Here is a 10,870-nt window from a genome sequence, read left to right as displayed (position 1 = left end):
TGGATGGATGGATGGATGGATGGATGGATGGATGGATGGATGGATGGATGGATGGATGGATGGATGGATGGATGGATGGATGGATGGATGGATGGCACATTTTCAGCAAAAAGGCAATTCAAAACGCTTTATATGAATTAAAAGGAAATACAAACAAAATAACAAACCAAAGGAAAGAGCAAAAGAAGAAAGATAATCTAATGTTGATCTAAAGTATGTAAGCTAGGTGCTTCTGTTCAGGGTTGCTAAGTTTCCTCTGGTCTAATTCTATTTCTGGAAATGTGAGAACAGGAGTCTAAAAAAATAGTTTAACAATGTTGATCCAGAAGTTTCMTCTGGGCTTCTGGTCTCTGCATCTAAATAGTGAATACTCTACAGTTTCTGATAAAATAAGTTAAAGAATGACTAATCTAATTTCTTTTATGGGGTAATAGCAGGGTTGAAAGTAGGCAGGTATGGTCAGGTAATGTGTAACCCTAAAAGATTTAGCGAGGGTACACAGTACCTGCAAGAGAGGGGAGCGGCTGTCTGCTGTAAAAAGTCAATGGGTTTGCTGTGTAGCCAGAAGTGCGCCCACCAATCAGTCGTGACCGTTTAGTTTTTCAAGAACAATCTATTATTTCAAGAACAAGATATTTATTATCACGGCTTAATCAGTTAATAAATAGCTTTTTCCCATTTTATATTGTTTCTGAACTGTTTGTCCTTTGCTAGAGCAGGGTTGCAATACGTCGATCTCGGCATTAACTGAACGACACCAGGAGGCTGAGACCAGCATGTCCTCCTTTGACTCCTTATCAAAACGTTCATAACTTTATTAAAGAACAAACAAAACAAAAAATCAGAAAAAGTGTTCAAATGAATGACCCAACAAAAATAATAATCTCAGTAGTTTATGCTCAAGCCCAAGCTCCAAATAAATTTCTATATATATATCTATCCCATGGGTGTGTGTCCTTCATCGCTGTGATTATGACGTTATGTACTGATCCTGATCCGGATAAAGTTCCTCGGGATCTCGAGAAAGTAAGTCTGCATTTTTTTTTTTTAATTTCTCCTTGTCCCCTTTGGGGCTCCGTACTACTGATCAGATTATATTGATTAAATCAAGAGTGTAATTTTGACCTAAATTTGAGCCTATTTAAAACAATGTTGATCTTCTCTAATATTTAAGCATGTAATTAAAGTTAAAGCTAACACTGAAAATAACATAATTAGGCTGATAATTCCTACAGTAACTAAATTGTCACTGTTCCTGTTAAGTATTTCTGGTTTCTAAGTCCGTAGTTATTCTAATTCTGATTCTGATTCCATTTCTGGGCTGAATAATATTGATCTAAATAGTGCATACTTCACAATTTCTAAGATTACTAATAAACTAAAATAATCCCTTTCTGGGTTAAATAGGAGTAATCCACAGTTTCTAACAAATTAAAACACAAAAGAGGAAAAGACACATTAGGGCAAACAGCAACATTCAGACAAAACAAAGGGCAAAACATAGACATGAGAGAAGGCGGTGACGTCCCAGGGCCATGAAACCACGTTGCTCAGCCTCCCGACAGAAGTCCGATAGAGGTGTTGTTATCAAGGAATGTCCCTGAGAGCACTCAGCTCCACAGCTGCAAGGATAACAGAGAGGTTGAAATGGGAAGGAGCGTTATGTTTACATATCTTCAAGGAGATTGGAAATATGCTGCCCTTCCAAGGCCACACGGGGGAAGCCAATTCAGATACAGAATGTCTTAGGTCGAATAGATTATGAATTTCAATTTTCCCTAAAGTGTCTCCGATACATCTCAGTTCCCAATTATCCAAATTAGTTTGCTTGTTCCACTGAGCCAAAACTAGCAACTTCTCCAAGATCGATTGCATTCCCTTATATGAGTTTTTGAGTCCTCAGCTGATCTGAGAGTCTCAGCAAGACTCACATCCAACTTACGTCTCTGTCCACACCAACAGTCTGAGTGTTTGCTAGTTTGGCCAAGTCMGTCACAAATTCGTCAGTAAGCCAGTAATCCACAAAATCCAAACAGCAGAAATCCTGTTATTAAGAATAAATCCAGGCTGAATCCGGGTGTGTCCCCGCAGGACAAGAGGGCTCAGTTGCAGGACAAACTCTTACGACCATCATACCACAGATAACATCTGGTTTGAAGTCTTCTTTGGGCCATTCCTCAGCTGGAATGTCATGCCTGAGTTTGGGGGACTTTCAAAATGTGAGGTTGGATGATGTTCGTGCCAAGATGGGCCACAAGCTTTGTATTTTAGCTAACTTGTGCTTGCTCAACACATTTCAGAGAAAACTCCCAGGGAAATAAAAGTTGCTGCAACATTTGATTTGAACAGCATGACTACAAGCTACAAGGAGGTGAAATTAAAAACAGGAAAAGTTTCTCATTTCACAATCKTTATTTAGTTTTTTATTTTGCAGGAAAAACAAAGCATGGAGGAGTGTTGTGGAAAAAAATTATTACCAAGCACTGTGCGGGTAAAGTAGCTGGAGACAGGCACCAGCAACCCTCCTGACCCACTAGTGTGTACAGAAAATGGATGGATGGATGTTCAGGTAAAATCACTCAATCAGGTTTATTTATGAATTGTGCAAAACTCAGAGAGCTCATAGGACAATCAATCATGAAGCAGGTCTGCATGAAAAGCTCTGCCAGGCAGAGTCAACACATGAGTTTTATACCAAGAATAAGGAATTCAAAACAAATGGGTAAGACAGTCTGGTTCTCATGCGGCTGTGGGAAACAACTTTCAACCTTGTACATGTAGAGCAAATAACTTAATTTGGTGAGAGTTAACAAGCATTTAACATAACATGATCAGCAACTGTTAACTTGTAGTAATTTTCCACCACAGCAGTCATCCTCCACTGGATCTGTTTTAAGCCGCAGCTTTGGGTGGTGTGTTTTTCTTGACGCAGACAAACGGCATCCTAAGAGGACAACTCACGTCATCCCAGCACTTGTCAACTAGGAGCAAGAAAACAAATCAAACATCACATCAGAAAAATCACTAAGCAGCCTACACTGTGTCATGAAATATTTTGGAAAAGTTGATCAAATAAAACTTTTTACCAAAAAAATATCACCTCCTGTCAGTACAGTAAATGTAAATATAGGTCAACTATGAAGTTAACATACACTATAAGTAAGCTTTTCACCCATGAGTCCTTTTAGCAACAAAAAAATGAACTGTGTGAAATGTTCTTTTACATGTAGTGTTGATCTGAATGCAGAACCGATGCACAATTCCATTAGGCTGATGAATACACCAGTTTGTGTAGGTCATAGGGGTTCCATCGGTCCACTTAAAAACCCTTGACTGGAAGACAATATACAGCAGATGACATGTTTCATTCAATGTTTCACAAAATACTTAACAACCGAAGTGTACTGGTAACAATACCTGCAGTGTGTTAGAGCCTCCRATCCATGCTGCAGTGTCGCTACCAGTTGCCTTTGATATCAGTTTCTTGATCTGGTCATGATCGCTTTGGCTGTGAACTGATGCAAGGTGTGCATCCAAGGTCAGACAGTGTTTCTACAGATAAAAACATAATGATGTGCTGAAGAAGTAGCTGGACTTTGACAATTAAGAACTGTAAAATAAAAGACAGCAAAAAAATGAAGAGAACATTCTTGTCTGAAATCACCTCAGCTGAAGGAAAAGTCAAGGTTTTGTCAATGTAGCTGAAACAGCGATCATTGATTGCAGTCCAGCCAGAGGGACAATCARCAGATCTCCGGAGCAAATTAACTTGTTCTGAGAAACAAATGCAGAGTTCAGATCAAATTGGGTAGCTGGCWTGAGTKWTATAGCAAGCCTGTTATTTGTGACAAGCAACAACATCAAAATGATGTAACGTTAAATTTATTCTAAAAAATAACTCACATTGATTAGAAATAACTCAGTGTGTACTTTGAAAGGTACAGTGGTGACATGTTAAGATAATAMGCCTACTAAATAATCTGGAGAAGGAGTACAAATAATACAAGAAGATATAKTTTTGAGTTTGCGTTTTGGGCTCTAATGCAGAGGAAATGAAAACATCCACTGACCGTCACCAGGAGAGCCATCATCTGGGGACCTTTTAAACAGGAGTTAGTATGTTTGTCACTAATGATTTATTTATATTTAATAAATACTCACCATCACCATGTGCCAGTGAGTATTTCTCCATTATGGAGAAAAGAAGGAAGAACACAGCCAACAACTTCATGGTGTAGATGACGAAATGATGCAGATTTGCAAGCTGAAGAAAAGACAAAACAAAGCATACATGTTAAGAAAATTCTAACAAAGGTGCAAAAAAGACATTTTATCAGCAAACCTGATGGAGAATGATCTGYCTTCTTAGCCAGCCAGCACCTTTGGTCCTTACTGCAGAACCACTGGCTATTTATAGAGCTTTTAATTTAGCTACTTTCACATGTATCAATTTCTATCCAATTTCATTGAAATTGGATAGAAATTCCTGATTCAACAGGAACTGAAATTGTTACAGTGAAGTCCAATACATTGATACAATAGCAGCTCACTGTTCCAAACAAACTGATGAGTTTGATGAGTCCTGCCGTTTCAGGACACAAAGCAAATTCTCCAGAGTTAAGACTTCAGGGTTAGAGTACAGTGTTGATACTTCAGTGTTGTTGTCACCATATTTTACTCTCTAAAAGTGTGATGACCAATGGAACCAGATTCATTTTGTCCCAATTTGTCCCAAAGTAAACATCTCTTATGTGAACGACAAAGTTGTTGGCTCTACCAAGCGCTGGGATCTGGCTACTGATTTGCTGATTACTTGCTATTTAATAAGCTGTGGACAAAGAGATTTGGTGGAAAATAATTGGAAAAATGTTTACAAGTTGTCAGTGGGGAACATGCACAAGACATGCTTTATTTAAGCATGTTATAAATATTTATAGACTTTATTCCATTTTCCAAATGGTAGTCTGGATAAATGTAAAAGTTTCATTAATGCCTGCAGCCGACCAAAGAACAGCCAAATACGGTGATTGATGGTATGAAAGCAACATGTCTGTATAAAGGTTTTGTTGTCAGTACATCATATGCATTTGCTGTACATTTTGAAAAGAACTATGAGTTTGGTGTATCACAAACAGCAATTTTTTTAGATAATATGAAAATTACAACATATTTAAGCCAACATGATCAACTAATCCTGGAATCCTTTATCAGTTTAACGTCCTCAGATGAGGATGGGAGAGAGCAGGACAAGCTGTTCCTCTTCCTGCTACAGGACAAGCTGTTTCAGATAAAAACATTGAGATAAAAACATTAGTTTTTTATCTAATGTTTTCAGACAAAAACGCTTTAACACATTTTATCAATTCAAAAATCTGATTAAAGCAACAAAAAGTAATAAAGTAAAAGTCTAAATGTGCAAACCCCATCATATGATAAGGGTCAAAATGATAAGGATTTATTTTTTAGAGAAGTTGTAACTTTTCGGGTAAACCCAGCAGCTCTTGGTGAAACGTTTGCTCATTCTGCCAGTCAGAGGACTGACCTCAGACTTTGGTCAAGGTTTGGTAACACTAAAACTATGTCCTGTGAATTTTTGGGTGTATGGCAAATTACAATGTTGACTTCAATCTAAGGAGTTAAAATATTTTTTTATGTAGCACTTGAGTTCAAAACACTGAGGGCCTCTTTAGATATAAAGGTTTTAAAAATTGACTGAGGTCGGTGGTACAGTGTGTGGAGCCTGTACAGATTGGCCCTGGTCCTCGACCCAGCAGCTCTGACGGGTTCGACTCTCGACCCATTGATCTTTGCCACAAGTTTTCTTCTCTCCTATTTTTCAGTGGATTTCCTGTCAATCCATTGAAAAAATAAAGACAAAAATCCTTTATAAAAACTAACAAGTAATTTGAATTAAAGTCAAAGTTTATGTGACCAGCAAGGTGTCCCACAATGCATTCTTTGGTTTTTACTATTTGCCATTATACTCTAATGGTAATACAAAGGAAAAAAAAGAAAAAAAGTATCGAATTAATTATAAAACTAATCAATTAAATTGATAAAATGATGCAACAGATTCAACTAAAATACAATAATTGTGACTTAACATGTTCGTCTTGGAGTAGTTTTACAAATAGGCTGCAGTTGAAGTGTCATAACTTAAGGTAAACTATCAAAGCACCAGGGTTTTTCATGGAAAAATATTGTGGTTTTAAAGTCAAACATTTCTGATTTTCTATCTGCTCTTCTCTCCCACACACCAGCTGTTGGCTAGTGGTAACTCTCAGCCCTCCCCACCCCCCCCGTTTCAAACTCATCTCATTAAAGTAAGAGTTAAAGAGCTAAATGTGATTGAAATATTTGCTACCTTGAACAACAACAACAAAAATTTAAGTCCATAAAAGCAATGCAGCCAGTTTTGCTAGTTTTGATTAACGAGTTACAACAAGTTTATCATGATTCAGCCGAAGTAATGAAACTTACAGACCCTAGTGAAAAAAATATATACTTAGTATATTTCAAATCATTTGTGTAGATATATTTTAAGTATACAAAGTATTAAGTGTACTACCTATAAATCGGTGGTTCTTAACTAAAACAGGGACGATCTAGTAATAAACGGCATTAGCTCCAGTTCTTACTCCGGACCAGATGGTGGCGGTATTGCACACTTTCAGTTGTTTTTTTTTAAACGCGCGCGCCATAAAAAGAAGAAAATCCACGAAGCCAGAGAAGAGAACAGACGCTGTTCAAATTCACCGTTTTTACTCGCATAATATTTCCTTAAAAGTAGAGAGAGCCTTTATAATAGTTAGTGGTTTTGATAAATTCCAGCTGGTTACGTCCTAGTCTGAGTTAGACGACAACACAACAGGACAAGAACGGATGGAAATGAAATGTGGGTCACCAACGGAACCGAAGGGATGACGGCTGCTACTAACGTGTTGCTAGCTGGTGGTAAGTTTGCTTATTAATTATCTTCGTTTAATTATCAACAGCGCATTAAAGATATAAACAGACTTATGTTGGTTTCAGAAATAATTATTTTATAAATTTTATTGTGACTTTTATTACTATAACAATCATTCATGTTATAACTGCATATGGAGGCTGTTTGTTTCGACTGCAGCGAGCGTCTTAGTGCTCATGTTGCATTTGAAGGTGGTCGGAAAAACAGCATACAATGTGTTAGCAACGGATTAAACAGTTTTAACTGCTACAGAGTTACAGAGGGGACAGATATGGGAAGTGTGGAAGCAGTGGCTCCCAAACCTTTTTCTGTGCCCCCCCCTATGGATTACAAATGGCTGTCTGGTTGAACGGCGTGTGGGAGGGGGTCGGAGGCGGGAGAGAGGATTCTTGGAGACTCCCTGTCTCCAAGAATCTGTTGAGTCAAGCTCAACAGGGTCTTCTTTCCCCGCTGATTCTGCCAAGCCCGTTCCCTTGCCTGTGGTTTCGCTGGATGGGAGTTAGGGACAGTGGGAATCTCGTTCATCCATTCATGCGCACCCCTGTCCTGGGGGAGGAAGGGGGGTGGGGTTCGACCTTTTGGGGGGCAAAATGAATGTACGTAGCTGAACATAGACAACGGTAGCCTACAGACTACTTGTTAAGTTTAAGGTGCTGTATTGATATTAGCTAGTCATCTTTTAGCTAACATTACCTGCATCCAGAAACTTTACTCAACTCAGTCGGTTAGTTTGGGGGAAAAACTACAAAGTTCTTAGCGTTTTGTTGCCATGATTCTAGCGCACCTGCGTGGCTCTGCACAGCAGCAGCGGGTCTCTTTCGCTGCCGCACAGGTGTAAACCCAGCGCGAGCGTGGTAGCGCTCATGTTGCTTTTGAAGGCGTCTTGGAAAAGCAAGTTACCACATGTTGGCAACGGATTGAGCGGTTTTGGCTGCTGGTGGGTGTGGCGGGGGGCGCGGAGGTCCCTGCTGCGGTGGTCCCCAAGGCTGCATCTTTTGGGCTTTTAGGGAACTGCTTGACTTTTATGTCATTTAATCAGTATGGTTGTTTGCTAGCGGTAGAGCAGATGAACACACGTGTTCCAGGTTTCCCTTAATGAAATATATACTAGTCAGTCCCAGTGACCGTTTCACTAACGGTTTTTGCCCATGTGCTTTCTGGGTAAAAATCAATCAAGAAACACCCCCACCACCCCGTTAACAATTTCTGGCAGCGCAGGTCATAAACTGACTCCGGCCACCCACGAGAGAAGGGAAAAGTTATGTGGCCCTCACAGGAAAAAGTTTGGGGACCTCTGCCCTACTGTATCAAATTGACATAGGAATAACAGAGTTGGTCATTCTAAGGTAAAAAAAAAAAAAAACCAGCGCATACAGCGTTCATGTTTTTTTTGTCATCCAGACGGCTTCCCACGCCCCTCCTCTGCAATGGCACGGTGCCCCCCCTAGGGGGCGCGCCCCACAGTTTGGGAACCTGTTGGCCACTCTGCGGTAGAAACAACAAACAGCTTCCTGTCCAAGGTGGGGCACAGCGGACTCTGTGGGTGATTAATGTCTCCCAATGCTGCCGGGCCTGAGCTGGCCACAGTTTTAACAGCAGAAACTGGTGTGTTTCCAACACTAAGTGCAGAATAAACATGATTTAATTTGAAAGTAATTGGACAGAATTTATTCCCCTTGTTAATCTAACATTTCTCTTTCATATATTTAATTTGTTGTTGGCTTTCAGGGCCCTGTGATGGACTGGTGACCTGTCCAGGGTGAAYCCTGCCTCTCATCTGATGACTGCTGGAGATGGGCACCACCAGCCCCCCTCACCACCCTGCAAGGATCAGTGTGTTCAGATCATGGATGGAAAGGAGGTGGTTTGTCTCCTTAAATCCACACTTAAAACAGCTTCATAGTTAATGCCAACATCAACTGACTCTATGACATTGCTGACTATTTTTTTTCTACTTTTAACTTACACAGGCAAAAAGACACCCAGAAAAGTTCTCCCACCCCAGGAATCCAGTCCCAATCGTCATCAGTTCTGATGATGCTACATACATAGAGTCCACAACGTCTGAAATAGTAAGTCATACATTTTCTTTGCCATTTTTTCAGTACTTTTTAAAATGCAAGAAGTCCATTAAAAGTGTCAGGTATGCAATGTTTGGTAAATAATGACATTTTAATGCAAAGTTGGCACTTTTAATGGACTTACATTTTAATATAACTTTTAAAGCAACTAAAGTGTCAGAATTTACCGAATTACACTTCAAAACAACAGTCAGACATTCATAAAGACTCCTCATGTTCATAACAGTGTCATGTCAGTCTTATGCACATCCCATCAAATGAAGTGTTGCCTAAATGGTGATATATTGAAAGCACAATGTAATGTGTTTCACCTGGAAATGTGTTGTAATGGATCCTTCTGTGTTCTGGTACCTGATGTGTTTGCAGTACCGATGTGTGTATGAAGCATGAAACGTACAAAGTGGCAAAGCAGAATAATAAAAGACACTAAGTAACTAAAAAGTTACTTCATTAGCAGTTATAATAAACTAAAAGTAATTGTAGCATACTCTAATCACATTACTAATATATTAAATATGCATTTTCAAAATATTGAAAATATATGAAGTACATTGTAAGTATATTTTAAATGTAATCCATTCACATTAATAGTAAACTCAAAATATGCTAACTTTAAATTGTGCTTTAATAAAATTTAAATACTATTAAAATACACTAAGCACAAAATGAGTTGTTCCAAAATGTCAGATTTTAAGTTAACTAATTCTAAGTGAACATGAAGTATGCTCAAGATTAATCTGACTTAGTTTGATCAAGTATACTAAAATTTAACATGTAGTATATTTATTTTGGCTACTGCGGTCTGATTTTTACTGTTAATTTATTTTTTCCTATTGTGAAAGTAAGTAAAATGTGTTATATGTCTTTTTCTCTAGTATTTACTTACTGGAAGATTTTTTGGCTATGCTGCAGAGCCACAGCTGGCTCCTCATTTTACTGCTCTCACTAAAAGTTAAGCTCTCAGTTTAGTGGCCATTTTGTCACTTGGTGGCAGTAACTCTGGCTTGAAGCCTTCTTTGGGCCATTCCTCAGCTGGTATGTCTTTCCTGGGTTTGGGAGATTTTCAAACTGTGAGTTTGGATGATGTTCCACAACCTGAACACGTGCAGATGAAACGCCTCCCAAAGAAGGAAGGAAATGACCCCTGGGTCATTTCCTTCCTTCAACCCCACAACTTTGTATTTTAGCTAATTTGTGCTCAACATGTTTGACGGAGAAAATTCCTGACTTAGCAACTTAGTTATGGAAATAAGGGTTGCTGCAACATTTGATTTAAACAGCATGACTACAAGCTACAAGGAGGTGAAATTAAAAACAGGAAGAGTTTCTCATTTCACAATTTTATTTAGTTTATTTTGTTGGAAAAAAACGCAGAGCAGTCATCCTCCACTGGATCTGTTTTAAGGCTCACCCTCTTTGGCTGGTCTCTGAGTTGTACCATATTCAGAGAATTTTAACAATCAGCCCCTTTGGGTGGAGAGTTTTTCTTGACGGTATGTCAAGGAAATAACAGCATGGGCTCAGGAATACTTCCACAAAGCATCGTCAGTGAACACTAGTGATGGGTAAATGAGGCGTCATGAGGCGTTTCGACTCATAGCAACACTGTATTGATATTGTGTCGATACTGTGTCACTCAATACTGACACCTGCTGGACATTAAAAATTCCTACAGGCAACGTAGTGATTTGATGACCTAGTCTATACAATAAGATTTAAGTCTTTGCATTTTATTGAATATTATATGTTGTATTATGTCATATCTTCAGTTACATTTAAAATATATTTGATATACAGTCAATAAAGAATGTGAACATGTACC

General features: G+C 38.8%; 1 protein-coding gene across 1 annotated transcript; it reads right to left on the bottom strand.

The window, feature by feature from the left end:
• Positions 1 to 2,564: 2,564 nt before the first annotated feature.
• On the bottom strand, positions 2,565 to 4,439 carry LOC103480873 (type-2 ice-structuring protein-like). The gene is made up of 6 exons (XM_008436076.1): positions 4,343 to 4,439; positions 4,162 to 4,264; positions 3,665 to 3,774; positions 3,418 to 3,552; positions 3,225 to 3,333; positions 2,565 to 2,981 (listed from the first exon to the last, which is right to left on the bottom strand). The coding sequence occupies exons 2-6, from the start codon at positions 4,229 to 4,231 to the stop codon at positions 2,893 to 2,895; spliced, it is 513 nt and encodes a 170-aa protein (XP_008434298.1). The 5' UTR covers positions 4,232 to 4,264; positions 4,343 to 4,439; the 3' UTR covers positions 2,565 to 2,892.
• Positions 4,440 to 10,870: the final 6,431 nt, after the last annotated feature.

The sequence above is a fragment of the Poecilia reticulata genome, linkage group LG18 (assembly GCF_000633615.1).
Source record: "Poecilia reticulata strain Guanapo linkage group LG18, Guppy_female_1.0+MT, whole genome shotgun sequence".
Taxonomy (NCBI): domain Eukaryota; kingdom Metazoa; phylum Chordata; class Actinopteri; order Cyprinodontiformes; family Poeciliidae; genus Poecilia; species Poecilia reticulata.
Note: the sequence above shows the minus strand (reverse complement) of the source record. Positions and strands in the feature narration are given on the sequence as shown.